A 23,619-nucleotide genomic window follows, 5' to 3' on the forward strand; every position below is an offset into this window, starting at 1 on the left:
GCGGCGCTCCCTCAGCGCTGACCCTCCCACAGTGTGGCGCTCCCTCAACGCTGACCTTGCCACAGTGCGACGCTCCCTCAGCACTGACCCTCCCACAGTGCGGCGCTCCCTCAGCACTGACCCTCCCACAGTGCGGCACTCCCTCAGCACTGACCCTCCCACAGTGCGCTGCTCCCTCAGCACTGACCCTCCCACAGTGCGGCGCTCCCTCAGCACTGACCCTCCCACAGTGCGGCGCTCCCTCAGCACTGACCCTCCCACCGTGCGGCGCTCCCTCAGCACTGACCCTCCCAGTGTGGCGCTCCCTCAGCACTGACCCTCCCACAGTGCGGCGCTCCCTCAGCACTGACCCTCCCACAGTGCGGCACTCCCTCAGCACTGACCCTCCCACAGTGCGGCACTCCCTCAGCACTGACCCTCCCACAGTGCAGCGCTCCCTCAGCACTGACTCTCCCACAGTGTGGCGCTCCCTCAGCACTGACCCTCCCACAGTGCGGCACTCCCTCAACACTGACCCTCCCACAGTGCGGTGCTCCCTCAGCACTGACCCTCCCAGAGTGCAGCACTCCCTCAGCACCGACCCTCCCACAGTGTGGCGCTCCCTCAGCACTGACCCTCCCACAGTGCGGCGCTCCCTCAGCACTGACCCTCCCACAGTGCGGCACTCCCTCAGCACTGACCCTCCCACAGTGCGGCGTTCCCTCAGCACTAACCCTCCCACAGTGCGGCACTCCCTCAGCACTGACGCTCCCACGGTGCGGCGCTCCCTCAGCACTGACCCTCTGACAGTGCGGCGCTCCCTGAGCACTGACCCTCCCACAACCTCATGAGGCCACACACTCTCTCCGGGTGCTCTGCTTACCTTCCTCTGGTGGTTCCCCAGGCGGCTGCGCTCCTTCATGGCTATGGTGTCCTTCACCACCTGGTTCTGCAGCTGCTGCCGGAGCTCAGTCAGCCGGTCCAGCAGGGCAGCGACCTCCTTGGTGGCCATGGCACGCCGGGCCCTGTCCTGCCACATGATGGCCCTCTCGGTCAGGCACTGGAGGGCCTCTCCCTCGGGCAGCCTGACTGGCAGCTTCTGCAGGGCCACCAGCAGCGAGAGGATGATTTCCAGCCTGGGCCTCCGCGAACGCAGGCACAGCGGGCACAAGAACTTGGTGTCCCAGTCCCACCAGGCGGGCGAGTGCCGCTGGTGGCTCAGCTTGGGGCAGCAGGCACAGCTGCTGTGGAACCAGTCCTTGCAAAGCTCGCACTGCAGCATCACGCTGCCCACCGGCTGCCCGCACACACACGTGCCCGTCTCGCCGCCCTGCTCCTCCTCCTCCGGCTGCTTGGACACGTTCTTCTGTCGCAGGCCCCGGATGCCTTCCTTCTCCTTCTGTTCCGCTTCCTTGAAAGCCAGAATCTGTCACGGGGAAACGGAATGGAAAGCATTTAGAGACAAAGACAGAGGAATCACTGACTACAGCAACAGGAGGAGGCCATTCAGCCCCTCTCTCTCCACCCCGTTACACAGGAACAGGAGGAGGCCATTCAGCCCCTCTCCACCCTGTTGCACAGCAACAGGAGGAGGCCATTCAGCCCCTCTCGAGCCTGTTACACAGGAACAGGAGGAGGCCATTCAGCCCCTCTCTCTCCACCCCGTTACACAGGAACAGGAGGAGGCCATTCAGCCCCTCTCCACCCTGTTGCACAGCAACAGGAGGAGGCCATTCAGCCCCTCTCGAGCCTGTTACACAGGAACAGGAGGAGGCCATTCAGCCCCTCTCTCTCCACCCTGTTACACAGGAACAGGAGGAGGCCATTCAGCCCCTCTCCACCCTGTTACACAGGAACAGGAGGAGGTCATTCAGCCCCTCTCCACCCTGTTACACAGGAACAGGAGGAGGCCATTCAGCCTCTCTCCACCCTGCTACAAAGCAACAGGAGGAGGCCATTCAGCCCCTCTCTCTCCACGCTGTTACACAGGAACAGGAGGAGGCCATTCAGCCCCACAAGCTTATTCCTCCATCCAAGTCATCCAGGGCTGATGTAGATCTAAACTCCATCTACCCGCCTTGGTTCTGAAGCTCTTAATCTTGCAACCCCCCCCAATCCAGGGGGAGTAGAGAGAGTTCTAGATTCCGCTCCCCTGTGTGTGGGGAAGGGGCTTCCCGACAATCCCCCTGAATGGCCCGACTCTCATTTTAAGGTTCAGTCCTCGCCGCCCCCCCGTCCCTCCCCGGGAGGAACTCCCCCCTCTCCCCGCAGCACAGGAAACAGTTTCTCTCCGTTGATCCTATGGAGTCCACGAATCATCTTAAACCCCCGGGATCAGATCACCCCCTCAATTTCCCACACCCAGGGGGACACAGGCCCAGGCTCTGCGACCGGCCCTCTGAGTACAAGCTGTTCTAAATCGGAGGGAAACAAAAGCAGCCTCTCACTATTGATCCTGGATCCCGGATATCCTGAGCCGATAATCCCAGACCGTCAGTGTCCGCTTTGTCCATCGCGTTCTCCTTCGCCTTCTTCCACTTACTCCTCCGGATGTTCTCCGAACCTGCGTCAGCGCACGGACAGAGCACCTGGAACGCCGGAATTACAGGTCAGCTCAGCATTCAATATCTCCCTCTGCACCATCCCGACAAACACTCCCAGGACAGGTACAGCACGGGGTTAGATACAGAGTAAAGCTCCCTCTACACTGTCCCCATCAAACACTCCCAGGACAGGTACAGCACGGGGTTAGATACAGAGTAAAGCTCCCTCTACACTGTCCCCATCAAACACTCCCAGGACAGGTACAGCACGGGGTTAGATACAGAGTAAAGCTCCCTCTACACTGTCCCCCATCAAACACTCCCAGGACAGGTACAGCACGGGGTTAGATACAGAGTAAAGCTCCCTCTACACTGTCCCCATCAAACACTCCCAGGACAGGGACAGCACGGGGTTAGATACAGAGTAAAGCTCCCTCTACACTGTCTCCATCAAACACTCCCAGGACAGGGACAGCACGGGGTTAGATACAGAGTAAAGCTCCCTCTACACTGTCCCCCATCAAACACTCCCAGGACAGGTACAGCACGGGGTTAGATACAGAGTAAAGCTCCCTCTACACTGTCCCCCATCAAACACTCCCAGGACAGGGACAGCACGGGGTTAGATACAGAGTAAAGCTCCCTCTACACTGTCCCCATCAAACACTCCCAGGACAGGTACAGCACGGGGTTAGATACAGAGTAAAGCTCCCTCTACACTGTCCCCGTCAAACACTCCCAGGACAGGTAAAGCACGGTGATAGATACAGAGTAAAGCTCCCTCTACACCATCCCGTCAAACACTCCCAGGACAGGGACAGCACGGGGTTAGATACAGAGTAAAGCTCCCTCTACACTGTCCCCCATCAAACACTCCCAGGACAGGGACAGCACGGGGTTAGATACAGAGTAAAGCTCCCTCTACACTGTCCCCCATCAAACACTCCCAGGACAGGGACAGCACGGGGTTAGATACAGAGTAAAGCTCCCTCTACACTGTCCCCATCAAACACTCCCAGGACAGGTACAGCACGGGGTTAGATACAGAGTAAAGCTCCCTCTACACTGTCCCCATCAAACACTCCCAGGACAGGTACAGCACGGGGTTAGATACAGAGTAAAGCTCCCTCTACACCATCCCATCAAACACTCCCAGGACAGGTACAGCACGGGGTTAGATACAGAGTAAAGCTCCCTCTACACTGTCCCCATCAAACACTCCCAGGACAGGTACAGCACGGGGTTAGATACAGAGTAAAGCTCCCTCTACACCATCCCGTCAAACACTCCCAGGACAGGGACAGCACGGGGTTAGATACAGAGTAAAGCTCCCTCTACACTGTCCCCCATCAAACACTCCCAGGACAGGGACAGCACGGGGTTAGATACAGAGTAAAGCTCCCTCTACACTGTCCCCATCAAACACTCCCAGGACAGGTACAGCACGGGGTTAGATACAGAGTAAAGCTCCCTCTACACCATCCCATCAAACACTCCCAGGACAGGTACAGCACGGGGTTAGATACAGAGTAAAGCTTCCTCTACACTGTCCCCCGTCAAACACTCCCAGGACAGGTACAGCACGGGGTTAGATACAGAGTAAAGCTCCCTCTACACTGTCCCCATCAAACACTCCCAGGACAGGGACAGCACGGGGTTAGATACAGGGTAAAGCTCCCTCTGTACTCTGTGGAACACTTGCCTCTAATAATGTGTAACAGGAGTTTTTCTTCAGAAAGGTCTTGGTCGCTTTCTCTCTCCAGGAGTGGGCAGTTGTGACTTGACTCTCCAAATGAGGTAGTTCTTCCATTCGAACTGGCAAGTCGCGACCAACAGCGACCAGCCCCTCCAGGTCATCCAGACATGGATAGTGATCTCCATTCTGGAATAAAAAGGCCGCCCTTCATTCATTGGTCAGCTGTGGTTCCCTCGTGCCTCACTCCCAAAACAGGAGGCTGTGGCTTCCACCACCCCCTCCATACAGAGCACAGACAAATTACAGGTATGATCATTCCAACCTCCAGCAGCATGGTCAGAGGGTCAGTGCTGAGGGAGCACCGCACTGTCAGAGGGTCAGTGCTGAGGGAGCGCCGCACTGTGGGAGGGTCAGTGCTGAGGGAGCACCGCACTGTGGGAGGGTCAGTGCTGAGGGAGCACCGCACTCTCAGAGGGTCAGTGCTGAGGGAGCGCCGCACTCTCAGAGGGTCAGTGCTGAGGGAGCGCCGCACTCTCAGAGGGTCAGTGCTGAGGGAGCGCCGCACTCTCAGAGGGTCAGTGCTGAGGGAGCACCGCACTCTCAGAGGGTCAGTGCTGAGGGAGCGCCGCACTGTGGGAGGGTCAGTGCTGAGGGAGTGGCGCACTGTCAGAGGGTCAGTGCTGAGGGAGCGCCGCACTGTGGGAGGGTCAGTGCTGAGGGAGCGCCGCACTGTGGGAGGGTCAGTGCTGAGGGAGCGCCGCACTGTGGGAGGGTCAGTGCTGAGGGAGCGCCGCACTGTGGGAGGGTCAGTGCTGAGGGAGCGCCGCACTGTGGGAGGGTCAGTGCTGAGGGAGCGCCGCACTGTGGGAGGGTCAGTGCTGAGGGAGCGCCGCACTGTGGGAGGGTCAGTGCTGAGGGAGCGCCGCACTGTGGGAGGGTCAGTGCTGAGGGAGCGCCGCACTGTGGGAGGGTCAGTGCTGAGGGAGCGCCGCACTGTGGGAGGGTCAGTGCTGAGGGAGCGCCGCACTGCGGGAGGGTCAGTGCTGAGGGAGCGCCGCACTGTGGGTGCGTCAGTGCTGAGGGAGCGCCGCACTGTGGGAGGGTCAGTGCTGAGGGAGCGCCGCACTGTGAGAGGGTCAGTGCTGAGGGAGCGCCGCGCTGTGGGAGGGTCAGTGCTGAGGGAGCGCCGCACTGCGGGAGGGTCAGTGCTGAGGGAGCGCCGCACTGTGGGAGGGTCAGTGCTGAGGGAGCGCCGCACTGTGAGAGGGTCAGTGCTGAGGGAGCGCCGCACTGTGGGAGGGTCAGTGCTGAGGGAGCGCCGCACTGCGGGAGGGTCAGTGCTGAGGGAGTGCCGCACTGTCAGAAAGTCCCAGGGCCAATATTTACCCTTCTACCGACTTCACAAAGGGACAGATGATGTGGGTGATTTATCAGACTGGCTGTTTGTGGCATCTTGCTGTGCGCACACTGCTGGCTGCATCTCTCCTGAACAAATGCACTTCTGTGAGGCCCTTCGGGAAGTCCTGCGGCACTCAGAAACACGGACAGTCTTTCGATCCCCGTCGGTCATCTGTCCTCACCTGGACACTGTCCGAGTGGAGATTGAGGCCAGAGAAGCTGCAGATCGCAGCGACCTCTCACCTGACCCTGACCCTGCACACTGGCCTGCTTGCAGCTGCCATCGATATCTTCCTGAGGTTCCAGATCGCCTCGCGGCCCATTCCCGCCCGGATATGGCTGCACAGCAGAATCCCACCAGCAGCCAACTGGACACCAGCACGGACCGCCCCCTCCTCACGGAGACGGGGCACCTTCATCCTGTCACCAGGTCCCATGACCCCAAAGTAATGGGTCTATGCTTTCGTCCTCAGTGGCACACCCTCAGAATTGACTTGGGGGGGGGGGTGCCTCCTCCAAGCGTCAAAGCGGACCCCCACAGCAGGGGGCTCAGACCTGCGGGTCCCTGACCCATAAGCATGACCCCACCTGAGGCACGGTCGAGTGTATCTACACAAGGTGATGGGAGAGGTATGGACGGACGGACGGGGGGTAGAGGGGGGGCGGTAGAGAGAGGGAGAGTTGGGGGAGGGGGACATACGGGGCCCGGTTGTGGCGGGACTTGCCTGTATCTCCTCCACGTCCGCGATCCAGGCCCGTGCCTTGGCGAGCGCCTCTTTCAGCGCCTGGATGTTGGGCAGTTCGACGGGGATGTTCTCTGCTTCCTTGATGATGGCTTCCAGCGTAGCGGGCGGGTGTTTCTGTCTGCGGGGGATCGAACAGACACAAAACGCAACCAGCTCAATCCAGCACTGACTCACTGCAAGGCTCCGGCTGCAGGTCGGGCCCCCTCCCCCAGCCAGTTCCCCCAACACACTCCCCCATCGCCTGCACCTCCCCCCCCAAGCCGATCAGCCGCTGTGTTTCAGGAAGTCAAACCGCACAGTGCCCAACACCCTCTCAAACCAAAGATACTCACCAGGAGGCCATTCAGCCCCTCTCCACCCTGTTACACAGAAACAGGAGGAGGTCATTCAGCCCCTCTCGAGTCTATTACACAGGAACAGGAGGAGGTCATTCAGCCCCTCTCGAGCCTGTTACACAGAAACAGGAGGAGGTCATTCAGCCCCTCTCGAGCCTGTTACACAGAAACAGGAGGAGGTCATTCAGCCCCTCTCGAGTCTATTACACAGGAACAGGAGGAGGTCATTCAGCCCCTTTCGAGTCTATTACACAGGAACAGGAGGAGGCCATTCAGCCCCTCTCGAGCCTGTTACACAGGAACAGGAGGAGGCCATTCAGCCCCTCTCGAGCCTGTTACACAGGAACAGGAGGAGGCCATTCAGCCCCTCTCCAGATTTCTGCTCCCCTTTGTGTGGGGAAGGGGCTTCCTGACAATCCCCCGAACGGCCCGGCTCTTATTTTAAGGTTCCGCCACCCCCCCCTCCTTGTTCTGAGTTTCCCCCCTCCCCGTACCAGAGGAAACAATTTCTCTCCATCGATCCTATCGAATCCGTTCATCATCTGAAACCCCCTGGATCAGATCACCCCCTCAATCTTCCAGACGCGAGGGAACACAAGTCCAGGCTGTGTGACGGCCCTCAGAGGTGAATCCTCTCAGCCCCGGGGTGGTTGTGGTGAATCTTGAGGTGTTCCCTGTCCGGGGCTGAGATACCCTCTCCGAGTTGTGGGGACTCGGAACAGAACACAGTTACTCCAGAAGGGTGGCACAGTGGTTAGCACTGCTGCCTCACAGCGCCAGGGACCCAGGGTTCGATTCCCGGCCTCGGGTCACTGTCTGTGTGGAGTCTGCACGTTCTCCCCGTGTCTGCGTGGGTTTCCTCCGGGTGCTCCGGTTTCCTCCCGCGGTCCAAAGACGTTTAGGTTAGATTGATTGGCCGTGCTGAATTGTCCCTTAGTGTCCCAAGATGTGTAGGTCAGGGGGATTAGTGAGGGTAAATACATGGGGTTACGGGGATAGGGCCTGGGTGGGATTGTGGTTGGTGCAGACTCGATGGGCCGAATGGCCTCCTTCTGCACTGTAGGGGTTCTATGATCTAAAAAGTTTTCTTTTAAATTTATTTCATTAGGTTTTGTTGGGCTAGTCCAGCATTCCTTGCCCATCCCTGATTACCCCTTGAACCCAGCGTCTCGCTCGAAGCCCATTAACAAGGGGCAGTTCAGAGTCGACCACATTGCTCTGTGTGTGTGTGTGTGGGGGGTCTGGAGTCACGTGTATCGGGGTAAGGACGGCAGATTTCCTTTCCCCGAAAGGGTACATTAATGAACCGGGTGGGGTTTTTTTAACGACAATCGATGATAGTTCCTGTCACCATTACAGAGACAACATTAACAGCAGCGAGCAGGCCACTCGGCCCCTCCAGCCTGCTGTCCCATTCAATGAGACCATGTCTGATCTGATTGTAACCTCGACCCCCACATTCCCGCCGACCGCACCCCGCCCCCCCCCCCCCCGATAACCTTTCACCCCCCTCGTTAATCCAGAATCTATCCGCCTCTGCCCTCAAAAGATTCCAAGACTCGGGTCCCTGTGCGGAGTCTGCACGTTCTCCCCGTGTCTGCGTGGGTTTCCTCCGGGTGCTCCGGTTTCCTCCTACAGTCTGAAAGACGTGCTGGTTAGGATGCATTGGCCATGTTAAATTCTCCCTCAGTGTTACCCGAACAGGAGTGTGGCAACTAGGGGATTTTCACAGTAACTTCATTGCAGTGTTAATGTAAGCCTACTTGTGACACTAATAAATAAACTTTAAAGGAAGAATGTTCCCGATTTGGGTGGGGGGGTGGGTCCAAAACTAGGGTGATAGTTTGAGGGCAAGAGGTTTAGAACTGAGGTGGGGAGAAATTTCTTCACCCAGAGGGTGGTGAATGTGTGGAATTCACTCCCACAGAAAGCAGTGGAGACCAAAACGTTGTGTGATTGCAAGAAGGAATTAGATATCGCTCTTGGGGCGAAAGGGATCGAGGGATGGCACGGTAGCACAGTGGTTAGCACTGCTGCTTCACAGCTCCAGGGTCCCGGGTTCGATTCCCGGCTTGGGTCACTGTCTGTGTGGAGTTTGCACATTCTCCTCGTGTCTGCGTGGGTTTCCTCCGGGTGCTCCGGTTTCCTCCCACAGTCCAAAGATGTGCGGGTTAGGTTGATCGGCTAGGTTAAAAAAAATTGCCCCTTAGAGTCCTGGGATGCGTAGGTTAGAGGGATTAGCGGGTAAAATATGTGGGGGGAGGGCCTGCGTGGGATTGTGGTCGGTGCAGACTCGATGGGCCGAATGGCCTCCTTCTGCACTGTAGGGTTTCTATGATGGGGGGGATCAGGATATTGAATTCGATGATCAGCCATGATCATAATGAATGGCGGAGCAGCTCGAAGGGCCGAATGGCCTACTTGTCTATATGTTTGGATGCCCCAGGGACGGGTCAGTCCCCCTCCCCGCACGGCCCCCACTCTGAGCCGCTCACATACCTGGCCTCCAGGCAGATCTGGGCCTTCTCCTCCCAGCGCTCGGAGATGGTCAGTAGCTCCTGGAGCTCCGCCATGGCCTTCTCCACAGCCGGGTTAGGGGCCAGCTTGGAGCCGGACTCGATGAGTGGCCTCATGACATCCAGGGTGACCCGGCCGGAGGCGGCCAGGGTCTGGCGCACCTGGTCCAGCCACTCGGCCTGCTGGGCCTCCCGCCGCAGCTTGGCGATCTCGGGCAGCTCCACGGCCAGCTGGCGGCCCTGCTCGAGGAGGTCGCGGAACTCCCGGGAGTTAGGGGGCAGCTCCTTCAGGGCGGCCTGCGTCTCCACCTGAAACTTCTCTATGTCTTCCAGCAACTCCTAAAAAAAACACAGCAGAAACGATTCACATCTCCGAGGACAGCTACAGCACGGGGTGAGATACAGAGTAAAGCTCCCTTTACACTGTCCCCATCAAACACTCCCAGGACAGGTACAGCACGGGGTGAGATACAGAGTAAAGCTCCCTTTACACTGTCCCCATCAAACACTCCCAGGACAGCTACAGCACGGGGTGAGATACAGAGTAAAGCTCCCTTTACACTGTCCCCATCAAACACTCCCAGGACAGGTACAGCACGGGGTTAGATACAGAGTAAAGCTCCCTCTACACTGTCCCCATCAAACACTCCCAGGACAGGTACAGCACGGGGTTAGATACAGAGTAAAGCTCCCTCTACACTGTCCCCCATCAAACACTCCCAGGACAGGTACAGCACGGGGTTAGATACAGAGTAAAGCTCCCTCTACACTGTCCCCCATCAAACACTCCCAGGACAGGTACAGCACGGGGTTAGATACAGAGTAAAGCTCCCTCTACACTGTCCCCCATCAAACACTCCCAGGACAGGTACAGCACGGGGTTAGATACAGAGTAAAGCTCCCTCTACACTGTCCCCCATCAAACACTCCCAGGACAGGTACAGCACGGGGTTAGATACAGAGTAAAGCTCCCTCTACACTGTCCCCCATCAAACACTCCCAGGACAGGTACAGCACGGAGTGAGATACAGAGTAAAGCTCCCTCTACACTGTCCCCCATCAAACACTCCCAGGACAGGTACAGCACGGGGTTAGATACAGAGTAAAGCTCCCTCTACACTGTCCCCATCAAACACTCCCAGGACATGTACAGCACAGGGTTAGATACAGAGTAAAGCTCCCTCTACACTGTCCCCATCAAACACTCCGAGGACAGGTACAGCATGGGGTTAGATACAGAGTAAAGCTCCCTCTACACTGTCCCCATCAAACACTCCCAGGACAGGTACAGCACGGGGTTAGATACAGAGTAAAGCTCCCTCTACACTGTCCCCATCAAACACTCCGAGGACAGGTACAGCATGGGGTTAGATACAGAGTAAAGCTCCCTCTACACTGTCCCCATCAAACACTCCCAGGACAGGTACAGCACAGGGTTAGATACAGAGTAAAGCTCCCTCTACACTCTCCCCCATCAAACACTCCCAGGACAGGTACAGCACGGGGTTAGATACAGTGTAAAGCTCCCTCTACACTGTCCCCCATCAAACACTCCCAGGACAGGTACAGCCCGGGGTTAGATACAGGGTAAAGCTCCCTCTACACTGTCCCCATCAAACACTCCCAGGACAGGTACAGCACGGGGTTAGATACAGAGTAAAGCTCCCTCTACACTGTCCCCATCAAACACTCCCAGGACAGGTACAGCCCGGGGTTAGATACAGGGTAAAGCTCCCTCTACACTGTCCCCATCAAACACTCGCAGGACAGGTACAGCACAGGTTCGATACAGAGTAAAGCTCCCTCTACACTGTCCCCATCAAACACTCCCAGGACAGGTACAGCACGGGTTAGATACAGAGTAAAACTGCCATTTCACTGTTCCCATCAAAACCTCCCAGGACAGGGGGAGCACGGGGTTAGATACAGAGTAAAGCTCCCTCTACACTGATCCCCATCAAACACTCCCAGGACAGGTACAGCACGGGGTTAGATACAGAGTAAAGCTCCCTCTACACTGTCTCCATCAAACACTCCCAGGACAGGGACAGCACGGGGTGAGATACAGAGTAAAGCTCCCTCTACACTGCCCCCATCAAACACTCCCAGGACAGGTACAGCACGGGGTTAGATACAGAGTAAAGCTCCCTCTACACTGTCTCCATCAAACACTCCCAGGACAGGGACAGCACGGGGTGAGATACAGAGTAAAGCTCCCTCTACACTGCCCCCATCAAACACTCCCAGGACAGGTACAGCACGGGGTTAGATACAGAGTAAAGCTCCCTCTACACTGTCCCTCTCAAACACTCCCAGGACAGGGACAGCACGGGGTTAGATACAGAGTAAAGCTCCCTCTACACTGTCCCCATCAAACACTCCCAGGACAGGTACAGCACGGGGTTAGATACAGAGTAAAGCTCCCTCTACACTGTCCCCATCAAACACTCCCAGGACAGGTACAGCACGGGGTTAGATACAGAGTAAAGCTCCCTCTACACTGTCCCCATCAAATACTCCCAGGACAGGTACAGCACGGTGTTAGATAGAGTAAAGCTCCCTCTACACTGTCCCCATCAAACACTCCCAGGACAGGTACAGCACGGGGTTAGATACAGAGTAAAGCTCCCTCTACACTGTCCCCCCATCAAACACTCCCAGGACAGGTACAGCACAGGGTTAGATACGGAGTAAAGCTCCCTCTACACTGTCCCCCATCAAACACTCCCAGGACAGGTACAGCACGGGTTTAGATACAGAGTAAAGCTCCCTCTACACTGTCCCCATCAAACACTCCCAGGACAGGTACAGCACGGGTTTAGATACAGAGTAAAGCTCCCTCTACACTGTCCCCCATCAAACACTCCCAGGACAGGTACAGCACGGGGTGAGATAGAGTAAAGCTCCCTCTGGTGGTGGAAGGAGGGTGTTGCAGGGGCAGAAATGTCAGCAGAGAGCATGCGGGCCGAATGGCCTGTTTCTGGGTCTGTCACATTTCGATGAGAGATTCCACGTCCCCCCGCCCCGGCAACAGGGCCAGTGTCGTTGCCCCCGAGGGGAATCACCCACCTGCATGTCCTGGATCTGAGTGATGACGCAGGGCAGGGCCCGCAGCCGCTGGATGAACATTCGCAGCTCCTCCACCGTCAGCTTGTTGGGAAGCTCGGCACCGTCCAGCTGAGGCCTAGATCAACAAGGAGCAGCGTCAGGGAGTTCCTGCCTCACACCGCCCGCCCGCCCATCACAAACCCTCCTCTCTGACCCACAACCCCGGGGCGCGGGAGGGTGCTATCACTGTGCTCGGTAACGAGACGAGTGGCCTCGTCAACCTGACCCCTCCACCCCCCCAACCTGATGCTGGCCGGGGGGGTGGGTGGGGTGGGGGTGGGGATGGGTTTGACAGGGTGGTTGCGGAGTGGACATTTTCCCCCCCATCTCGTGGTGGGGGGGGAATCTAGAGCTGGGGGAGGGGGCACAGTTTCAGAGTGAGGGGGTCTCCCATCGAAGATGGGGGGGGTTGAGGAGGAATTTCTTCTCTCAGAGGGGGGTCAGTCTGTGGATTCCCCCCCCCGCCAGACAACAGTGGGGGCTGCGGCTCATTGAAGTGCAGAAAGAGGCCATTCAGCCCATCGAGCCAGCACTGACAACAGTCCCACCAAAGTCCCATCCCCATAACCCCAGGGCAATTTAGCACGGCCAATCCCCCTAACCTGCACATTTTCAGACTGTGGGAGGAAAGCGGAGCACCCGGAGGAAACCCACGCAGACACGGGGAGAACGTGCAGACTCCGCACGGACAGTGACCTGAAATCGAACTCAAGTCCCTATTTATTCCCGTCCTTATCCAAAGGGCCATCAGGCCCGCTCCAGGGTATCTCGAACAATCCTTCCATTTCCATCCAGGTTTTGGGGGGCAGTTGTGGAGGGAGCAGGACCCTCCCTCCCTGCACCACCTTAGCGCCTTCCCTCAACAACCCTCCCGCACTCCCCCAGTGGGAGGGACTTGTCTAAAGGACTGCAGGCCCAATGTCTGGGTCGGCGAAGGGTATGCTGCGCACGGCAACGTGGGTGGTTCGGTCTGAACCCCCCCCACTCCCACCGCCCCACTCTGAAGCAGGCCCCCCGCCCCCCACCGCCCCACCCTGAAGCAGGCCCCCCACCGCCCCACCCTGAAGCAGCCCCCCGCCCCCCACCGCCCCACCCTGAAGCAGCCCCCCGCCCCCCACCACCCCACCCTGAAGCAGCCCCCCGCCCCCCACCGCCCCACCCTGAAGCAGCCCCCCACCCCCCACCGCCCCACCCTGAAGCAGCCCCCCACCCCCCACCGCCCCACCCTGAAGCAGCCCCCCACCCCCCACCGCCCCACCCTGAAGCAGGCCCCCCGCCCCCCCCACCGCCCCACCCTGAAGCATGCCCCCCGCCCCCCCCTGAAGCAGCCCCCCCCCCCACCGCCCCACCCTGAAGCAGCCCCCCACCGCCCCACCCTGAAGCAGCCCCCCACCCCCCCACCCTGAAGCAGGCCCCCGCCCCCCCCACCGCCCCACTCTGAAGCAGCCCCCCACCGCCCCACTATGAAGCAGCGCCCCGCCCCCCCCACCGCCCCACCCTGAAGCAGGCCCCCCGCCCCCCCCACCGCCCCACCCTGAAGCAGGCCCCCGCCCCCCCGCACCGCCCCACCCTGAAGCAGACCCCCACCCCCCCACCCTGAAGCAGGCCCCCCACCGCCCCACCCTGAAGCAGCCCCCCACCCCCCCATCGCCCCACCCTGAAGCAGCCCCCCCCCCACCGCCCCACCCTGAAGCAGCCCCCCGCACCGCCCCACCCTGAAGCAGGCCCCCGCCCCCCGCCCCCGCACCACCCTGAAGCAGGCCCCCCGCCCCCTCACCTTGCTCCCTTCCTGCTGTGGGCCAGCTGCAGTGCCTCCGCCACGCACTTCTCTGCCTCGTTGACGCTGCTCTTCAGTTGGTGGAGGAGGCCATTCTCCGGAAACTTCTTCTCCTTGGCCTCTGTCACCAGCGCCTGCAGGTCCTCCAGCGCTGGTGGGGAACGGGGGGGGGTGGGTGGAGGGAAAGAAAGATCGGAGAGTGAGAAACATGTTGAGGCAAAGCGTCCGTACCCTCTCCGCTCAGCGCACCGTCTCTAACAGGCCTCCCCGCTGTTTCCGGCACTTTTCAGGGGGTGGGGGGGGGGGGGTGATGATGGGTGAGAGGGTAATCCCGCCACCCCCACCCAAAGTAAGCGAGACAGTGGGGAACACCCCCCCCCCCTCCCCCACCCCTCTTTTGCATCTCTGATTAAATGGCTGAGTGTCTCCCGCAGAGGAGGGTCCACCGGACCCTCTCCTGAGGAGATTTCCGTGCTTTATTCATTCATGGGGATGTGAGGGAAGCATTTGTTGCTCAACCCTAATTGTCCCCTTGGGGCCTATTTCAGAGGGGGTTCAGAGTCGACCATGTTGCTGTGTGTGTGTGTGTGTGTGTGCGGGGGTGGGGGGAGGTCTGGAGTCACATGTAGGCCAGACCAGGATAAGGACGGCAGATTTCCTTTTTTCCCTAAAGGGGGACATTAGTGAACCAGATGGGGGTTTTTTACGACAATCGATGATGTTTCATGGTCACCATGACTGAAACTGGCTTTTATTCCCTGTCCTTCCTCAGCCCTTCCCAACGCCGGGAAAACTCTGCCACACATCTGTGGCATCTGTTCATTTTCCAGGCCTTATGGGTCGACGTGCGAGCGAGCGAGCGTGCGTGCGTGTGTGTGTGTGCACGCACGCGTGTTGGGAGGGGAATGAAGAGACCAGAACTGGGGGGGGGGCATTAATTTAAGAGAGTCACTGATGAGTCCAGTCAGGGGGAGTTGAGGAGAAAGGTTTTTACTCAGAGAGTGGGGACAATGTGGAAGTCACTCCCACAGGGTGTGACTGGGCTGAAGGTATTTTACTTATTAATTCCCGGGGATGTGAGCGTGGCTGGCCGGGCCCAGTATTTATCCCCGGTCCCTAATTGCCCCCTTGAGAAGGTGGTGGATGAGACGCCATCTTGAACCTGCCGCAGTCCCGTGTGGTGTAGGTACACCCACAGCGCTGTTAGGGAGGGAGCTCCAGGATTTTGACCCCAGCCACAGTGAAGGAACGGCCGATATATTTCCAAGTCGGGATGGTGTGTGTGTGTGTGTGTGCGTGTCGCGTGTTGTGAGGGGAATGAGGAGACCAGAACTAGGGGGCCATCAATTTAAGAGGGTCACAGAGTGGGGGGAGGGGAACAGAGTTCAAAGGTCGGGGGTCACAGAGTGGGGGGGTAACAGAGTTCAAAGGTCGGGCCATCAGCCACAGGAGCAGCATCTGTCTGGGAACACAAAGGCTGCTTACTTTTCTTCTGTGTGTCCTCCATCTCCAGCGCTGCCTTCACTTTACTGCCCCAGGTGTCGAAGGACTCGGCACGGATCTTCAGCTTATGCAGCATGGCAGGCAGCTCGTCGAGGGTGTAGCGGTACCTGTCAGCAAGAAACAGGTTAATCCTTCCGCCTGCCCGACCGACCAGCATCCTCCCCTCTCGCCCCTGGAGCCAGGTGCACACACCTGGACCACATCCTCCTGTTTTTCTTACTGGCTCGGAGCAAGCAGATCAGTCTGAGACAAGCTTTTTGTTTTATTATTAATACATTCTTTCCCGGGGATGTGGGGGTGGCTGGCCAGGCCCAGCATTTACCCCCCCCCCCCCCCCATCCCTAATGCCCCCTGAAATAATGGTGGGTGAGCCGCCATCTTGAAACCCGCCGCAGTCCCGAGTGGTGTAGGTACACCCACAGCGCTGTCAGGGTTTCAGGACTGGGCGCACGACACGGACCGTGAAGGCCCGGTTACTCGGGGTGAGGAGGCCGGGTTAAGGGTGTGGGGCAGGCAGGGCGCTTTCCTACCTCAGGTAGTGCCGGTTGGGAGGGCAGTCGCACAGATCGTCGATGTGGTAGAGGCAAACCAGTCTCTCGGGACAGTCGTAACAGGCCAGCGCAGACAGGAAGCACGTGGTCTTACACTTGTCGCATTGTCTCTCATCATCCGGCAACAGCTCAAAGGCCTCGCGTTCCGCCTCCGTGATACCCTGGAAGACAAAACGCACAGAGTGTTCGATGGGGGACAGTGTAAAGGGAGCTTTACTCTGTATCTAACCCCGTGCTGTCCCTGTCCTGGGAGTGTTTGATGGGGACGGTGTAGAGGGAGCTTTACTCTGTATCTAACCCCGTGCTGTACCTGTCCTGGGAGTGTTTGATGGGGACGGTGCAGAGGGAGCTTTACTCTGTATCTAACCCCGTGCTGTACCTGTCCTGGGAGTGTTTGATGGGGACAGTGCAGAGGGAGCTTTACTCTGTATCTAACCCCGTGCTGTACCTGTCCTGGGAGTGTTTGATGGGGGACAGTGCAGAGGGAGCTTTACTCTGTATCTAATCCCGTGCTGTACCTGTCCTGGGAGTGTTTGATGGAGGACAGTGTAGAGGGAGCTTTACTCTGTATCTAACCCCGTGCTGTACCTGTCCTGGGAGTGTTTGATGGAGATAGTGTAGAGGGGGCTTTCCTCTGTATCTAACCCCGTGCTGTACCTGTCCTGGGAGTGTTTGATGGGGACAGTGTAGAGGGAGCTTTACTCTGTATCTAACCCCGTGCTGTACCTGTCCTGGGAGTGTTCGATGTGGTGTGCGTTCACTTGCTGTTTTGTGATCAGAAGAACTGTGCCTTTAAGAAATGTATTTTAGTCATGTTTCCGGTGCGGGGTCTGTTTGAATTATTATTGGTGCCATTTTGACTGTGACCGGTATTGTTGCTACAGCAGCTTCATTGATCTTAATTGCTGCATTTGTTTTAATCTGGACTAAAGCAGGGTTGTTATTTTTGGGATTTCCCCTGGGGTTTTGCAGAGTAGGACTTGATGAGGTTAATTGACAGATAAGGTCACATGACTGGGTGGAGCTAGGCTTACACAGTGAACTCAAGCTTCGTCTCTGTTTAGATGCTGCTTAGATTTGAGATAGAGCAGTGCCACTCTTTCCCCCCCCTCTGATGTCTGGAGACTGGGATCTGCCAGAGACTAGGGTTGACGTCTCTGAAGTGTTGCTGTGTGAGGATATATCCTTCTCTGGGAACTGCTGTCTGGATCTCTGTCCAGAGTGTTAACAGGCTGGGAATCTCGCACCGTGTGAGCATACGTGTTTTTGTGCTAACTAATTCTGAAGGGTGCATGTCTATGGGGATATTGCATTAAATTGGAATAATGGAGGTAGTTAATTGGATCGTAGAGTCCCTACAGTGTGGAAGGAAGCCCATCGAGTCTGTACCGACAACAATCCCACCAAGTCCCCATAACCCCACATATTTACCCTGCTAATCCCTCTGACACTAAGGGACAATTTAAAGCTTTTTTAAAGTTTATTTATTAGTCACAAATAAGGCTTACATTAACACTGCAATGAAGTTACTGTGAAATTGCCCTAGTCACCACACTCCGGCGCCTATTCGGGTCAATGCATCCTAACCAGCACGTCTTTCAGACTGTGGGAGGAAACCGGAGCACCCGGAGGAAACCCACGCAGACACGGGGAGAACCTGCAGACTCCACACAGTGATCCAAGCTGGGAATCAAACCCGGGTCCCTGGCGCTGTGAGGCAGCAGTGCTTACCACTGTGCCGCCTGTTAAGAATCATACTTTGTCGTGTTTAAGTATTTTAATTGGTAAAAGTTATTATAATTCTCTTTGTTATATTCTAACTGTGTTCTTAAATAAAGTTCACTTTGGCAAAAGCTTCTTAGTGGGTCACTTGAACCATACCTGGAGTGAAACACCTTACGCGCACACGGTGACACAGTGGGTTCGTACTGCTGCCTCACAGCGCCAGGGACACGGGTTCAATTCCCGGCTTGGGTCGCTGTGCGGAGTCTGCACATTCTCCCCGTGTCTGCGTGGGTTTCCTCCAGGTGCTCCGGTTTCCTCCCACAGTCTGAAAGACCTGCTGGTTAGGGTGCATTGGCCGCGCTAAATTCTCCCTCAGTGTTACCCGAACAGGAGTGTGGCGACTGGGGGATTTTCACAGTAGCTTCATTGCAGTGTTAACGTAACCTTACTTGAGACACTAATAAATAATCTAGAAACGAATGCCAAACTCAGATGTAAAAGTTGGGGTGTAGGCTAACTGCACAACATTGCTTGGAGTTCCTGGTCTGCTCCCCAACTAAACCTCCAGGTTAGGGGAACCGTGTGTCATGTCCCTAACAGGTTGCCTGCTCCATCGACTGGCACTGACTGAGGCCTGTTGGCCTGGGGCTGTTTGGTTCTCAAACTAGGACCTGGAGGTGGCAGACAGAACGAAGCGTGCGCTTGTTCACTTTTCAGCAGGAAAAACAAAACACAAACAAAATCAAATAACGTTTAAAACACGGGATGGGAGATCAGGAGGGATTTTCAGATGCTGAGGGAATCGAGGGATTTGGGGGGGGGGGGGGGGTAGGAGGTTGAGTGGAAGTGGAAGGTCTATCAGATAGGGGAAGCAGGCTTCAGAGGTGCCTCCTCTTGTTCCTGTTTCTGGAGCAAGCCGGCCAGAGAAGAGATGCCATCCTTTGTCCTTCGCTGGTTTGCAGCTTATTTCACGCAGTTGGGTTTACCAAAGATCAAGGAGGGATGCCCCTTGTTTCGAGACGTGTAACTGTGTATTTAAAATACCCCTGCAAGCACAGAATGTCTGCATCCCTGCTGAGCCAAGCTCAGCTTCCCTGGCCTGTTTTTGCTTTGCTCAGAGTCATCGCCCAGGCCTAGCCGATCGAGCCCAAATCGGAATCACAGCATTGAATGCACACAGTGCCCCCCCCCCAGCCCAGTCGCACCGTGCAGCACCGCCCCCCCCCCCCCCCCACTTCGCGGCCGCGAGCCTGCCGTACCTTCTCCAGTAGCGCCTTCCTCAGTTTCCGCTCCTCCTGCACCATGATGAACATCTCCTTGTGGACGGCCGCCGCCAGGTTCAGGTCCAGCTGCTCCGCACAGGCGGCCATCTTGCAGATGAGCTCCTCGTGGGAGAAGACGCAGTACCTGCGCAGCCACCGGTAGTGCTCGATGCAGCGGCGACCGGCCGGTAGCTGGAAGGGAGGAGACGGCCGGGTCAGTGCCGAGACACAAGAGGAGATCGCGGCGCGGGCGTGAACGTACCGGACACCTGCCTGGCAGGGTTTGCCAGCAATGGTTTCACTAACCGACTAGATTAGATTAGCCGAGGGATTGTCGACTGGTGGGACGCGGCTGTATGTTGTGACTCATTCAGGAAGGGAGAACATTGCACACAGAGCGAATTCAGATAAAATACATCATGGGTGGTGATGACACACACGCTGGTCCCAGTGGTGGCCACAGGTCACGGAGAGGGCCTGGGTGTGAATCTGTATAAATCACTCATGGTGGGAGGACAGGTAGAGAGCGCAGTTAGTAAAGTATACACTTTATTACACACTTTATTGGGCGGTCGAGAGGACGGGGGGGCGGGCCGGAGGGGCGGGCCGGAGGGGCGGGCTGGAGGGCGGGGGCAGGCCGGAGCGCGGGCGGGCGAGAGAGAAAGGGACAGAGAGTAAGTGAGTGTGTGGAAAACAGTGATGAGAATGGTTCCAGAGATTAGGGGACTTCAGCTCCGTAACAGGCTGGGGACGGGGTGGCTGAATGGCCTCCTCCTGTTGGTACTGGTGATATACAGGGTAGAGGAGGGAAGGATTGAGGTTAGTTCAGAGTGCTGCAGCTCTGGGTGTAGTTTACACAGTGAAAGGTGCTGAGGACCTGGCTCGGGGAACCTTACCCAGTCGGCAGTGCAGAAGTTCACAGCCTCAGCGAAGTTGTAACCTTGATTGAATCCACTGTGATAGGCCCTCGGAAAGGTGATGACAAACTCACCAGCACACTGATTGGTTCTCACCACCTGAAAGAAACCAAAAAAGACACAGTGTCGTTAACGTCGAGACACAGCAAACAGTTCAGCGACTCTCAGTGACAAGAAAACACCCAGCAAGGACACCTACAACACCGGGTTAAAGCTCTCTCTACACTGCCCCCATCAAACACTCCCAGGACAGGGACAGCACGGGGTTAGATACAGAGTAAAGCTCCCTCTACACTGTCCCCATCAAACACTCCCAGGACAGGTACAGCACGGGGTTAGATACAGAGTAAAGCTCCCTCTACACTGTCCCCATCAAACACTCCCAGGACAGGTACAGCACGGGGTTAGATACAGAGTAAAGCTCCCTCTACACTGTCCCCCATCAAACACTCCCAGGACAGGTACAGCACGGGGTTAGATACAGAGTAAAGCTCCCTCTACACTGTCCCCATCAAACACTCCCAGGGCAGGGACAGCACGGGGTTAGATACAGAGTAAAGCTCCCTCTACACTGTCCCCATCAAACACTCCCAGGACAGGTACAGCACGGGGTTAGATACAGAGTGGATGTACAGCTCCTGTTAATAATTACACTGCAGTCCATCACCGCCAATGCGTTGGGATTTCTTATTCATCTCGGGGATGTGGGTGTTGCTGGCCGGGCCCAACATTTAACCCCGTCCCTAATCGCCCCCTTGAGAAGGTGGTGGGTGAGCCGCCATCTTGAACCCGCTGCAGCCCCGTGTGGTGTAGGTACACCCACAGCGCTGTTAGGGAGGGAGCTCCAGGATTTTGACCCCAGCCACAGTGAAGGAATGGCTGGTACATTTCCAAGTCGGGATGGTGTGTGTGTGTGGGGGGCGGGGGGTATTGTAGACGGTACACACTGCTGCCGCTGTGCGTCGGTGGTGGAGGGAGTGAATGTTGAGGGTGGGGGTTAGCGTGTCGATCGACCGGGGGGGGGGGGGGGGGGGGGCTGCTTTGTCCCGGATGGTGTCGAGCTTCTCGAGTGTTGTCGGAGCCGCGCTCATCCGGGCGAGTGGGAGAGTATTCCATCACACTCCCGACTTGTGCCTTGTAGATGGTGGACAGGCTTTGGGGGGGTCAGGAGGTGAGTTACTCTCCGCAGGATTCTGACCCGCTCTGACAGGCACAGTATTTACACCGAGGTTGATCAAATGTTGTGTTCCAGGGGACAGTAATTCAGCTCCAATGATCGCAGCTCAGGTTACAGCCCCAATGGGGGGGGGCTTGTCTGAGGGGCTGATTCACGCGAATATACCCTCCTTGACCACTCCTTGTCACACCGACGTGACCCCTGGGGTGAGGTACGGTGTGTGTGTGTGTGTGTGTGGAGGGGGGGTTGTTGTGTCTGGGAAGGGATTAGACGTGATGAAGACACTGTGACGAGAGGAAGTGGCCGGGGGGCGGGGGAAGAAAAACAGTTTTTAACAACAGACTAATGCAGAATTTGAACACCGCTAATTAAAGAGACAGGCTGTCAAACTTTTCTGCCTTGTACTCATCAGGAAAATGTGCAAAATGTTTGAGGGATTGACAATTAGAAAGGGTTGTGGCTGATTTGTTGGCAAGTCCATTCCGATTGGTCGAGGAGTTGCGTTGGGGAATTCTCCAGGGAACTGGTGCCCTGCCTCCACCCCGCCCCCAAGCTTTCCTTTCACACAATAGAAGGCACAATGCCTGGACACGTTCCTTTCGCTTGCAGACGGACGGCTCCCTGCTTTTCCTCGCGCAGTATAACATCGTTGTTCCCTCCGGAATGTGGCGTTCTTGCACCTGGTCCTGATGAGTACCCGCTGCAAAGCTTCGACTGCACCTTTCTTTTCTCATTCATTTGAATGAATACAAGAGGAGGAGACCCGGCCCCTCCCCCGACCCGGAGCCGGGTACTTACGGGCACTCCGTGTGACATGAGGATGTTGGGGTTCATGATGGTGACCAGTTGGTGGAGGAGGTCGGGTTGACTCTCGAACAGTTCCGGTGTCAGTTTCTTCATCACCGCCTCCAGCTGCTCCGCCGCGTAGGAGGGAACGCCATACCAGGTCTTCGGCTCTCCCCTGAGGAGGAGGAGGAGGAAGAAAGGGTGAAGAGAGTGAAGAATATATCTGTCCCAGAGACACCCCACTGTACACTGTACTCCCCCCTCTACAAACGCAGGAGCAATCCCCAATTCCCCGCATCCCCCGTCTCTCTGTCTGTCTCTTTTTCTCTCTATTCCTTTCTCCCTCATGTGTTTATCCAGCTTCCATCCCCCCACCCATTCCCCCCACCCACCCCCTCCCCCCACCCACCCCCTCCTCCTAAACCCCCCACCCCACCCCCTTCCCCAACCCTAACCATCCCCCCCCCCCATTTCCACCCCCTAACCCCCCACCCCCAACCCTATGAGTCCCACATTCTCCCCGCTCCCTGTGGGAGCGAGTCCCACATTCTCCCCCACTCCCTGTGGGAGCGAGTCCCACATTCTCCCCGCTCCCTGTGGGAGCGAGTCCCACATTCTCCCCCACTCCCTGTGGGAGCGAGTCCCACATTCTCCCACTCCCTGTGGGAGCGAGACCCACATTCTCCCCACTCCCCCCGTGGGAGCGAGACCCACATTCTCCCCACTCCCTGTGGGAGTGAGTCCCACATTCTCCCCCACTCCCCGTGGGAGCGAGTCCCACATTCTCCCCCACTCCCCGTGGGAGTGAGTCCCACATTCTCCCACTCCCCGTGGGAGCGAGTCCCACATTCTCCCCCACTCCCCGTGGGAGCGAGTCCCACATTCTCCCCCACTCCCCGTGGGAGCGAGTCCCACATTCTCCCCACTCCCTGTGGGAGCGAGTCCCACATTCTCCCCACTCCCTGTGGGAGCGAGTCCCACATTCTCCCCCACTCCCTGTGGGAGCGAGTCCCACATTCTCCCCCATTCCCTGTGGGAGCGAGTCCCACATTCTCCCCACTCGCTGTGGGAGCGAGTCCCACATTCTCCCCACTCCCTGTGGGAGCGAGTCCCACATTCTCCCACTCGCTGTGGGAGCGAGTCCCACATTCTCCCCACTCCCTGTGGGAGCGAGTCCCACATTCTCCCCACTCGCTGTGGGAGCGAGTCCCACATTCTCCCCACTCCCTGTGGGAGCGAGTCCCACATTCTCCCCACTCGCTGTGGGAGCGAGTCCCACATTCTCCCCACTCCCTGTGGGAGCGAGTCCCACATTCTCCCCACTCGCTGTGGGAGCGAGTCCCACATTCTCCCCACTCTCTGGCTGGGGCACGCCAACACCCACACGCACCCACACACACGTTGCAGCCTCGCAGACACTGATAGGCACACACACAGGAGGAAAGATCTTCTCTGTGTCGACCCTATTGAAACCCCTGTCATCGTTTTAAAGGCCTTGATCAGGTCCCCCCCCCAGCTCGCTGGCCACTCACCAATGGAGGTAGTTGATGGAATAGCTCCAGTGATCCTCGATGTGCCAACAGAAGGCAGCGAAGCACAT

At 57.5% G+C, this 23,619-nt stretch overlaps 1 protein-coding gene across 1 annotated transcript in view; it reads right to left on the minus strand.

Annotated features, from left to right (window-relative positions):
* Window positions 1-23,619, minus strand: part of LOC144489220 (lysine-specific demethylase 5C-like) — a 67,207-nt gene extending 43,588 nt beyond the window's left edge. Inside the window, exons 1-13 of the mRNA XM_078207060.1 lie at window positions 23,552-23,619; window positions 22,032-22,194; window positions 20,036-20,155; window positions 19,137-19,331; window positions 16,132-16,313; window positions 15,584-15,708; window positions 14,099-14,249; window positions 12,283-12,397; window positions 9,197-9,552; window positions 6,342-6,480; window positions 4,225-4,404; window positions 2,427-2,567; window positions 863-1,405 (exon numbers count right to left, since the gene is read on the minus strand). Of these exons, the coding sequence (XP_078063186.1) occupies window positions 863-1,405; window positions 2,427-2,567; window positions 4,225-4,404; window positions 6,342-6,480; window positions 9,197-9,552; window positions 12,283-12,397; window positions 14,099-14,249; window positions 15,584-15,708; window positions 16,132-16,313; window positions 19,137-19,331; window positions 20,036-20,155; window positions 22,032-22,194; window positions 23,552-23,619 (2,478 nt within the window). The remainder of the gene's footprint in view (window positions 1-862; window positions 1,406-2,426; window positions 2,568-4,224; window positions 4,405-6,341; window positions 6,481-9,196; window positions 9,553-12,282; window positions 12,398-14,098; window positions 14,250-15,583; window positions 15,709-16,131; window positions 16,314-19,136; window positions 19,332-20,035; window positions 20,156-22,031; window positions 22,195-23,551) is intronic.

The sequence above is a fragment of the Mustelus asterias genome, unplaced genomic scaffold (assembly GCF_964213995.1).
Source record: "Mustelus asterias unplaced genomic scaffold, sMusAst1.hap1.1 HAP1_SCAFFOLD_2015, whole genome shotgun sequence".
Taxonomy (NCBI): domain Eukaryota; kingdom Metazoa; phylum Chordata; class Chondrichthyes; order Carcharhiniformes; family Triakidae; genus Mustelus; species Mustelus asterias.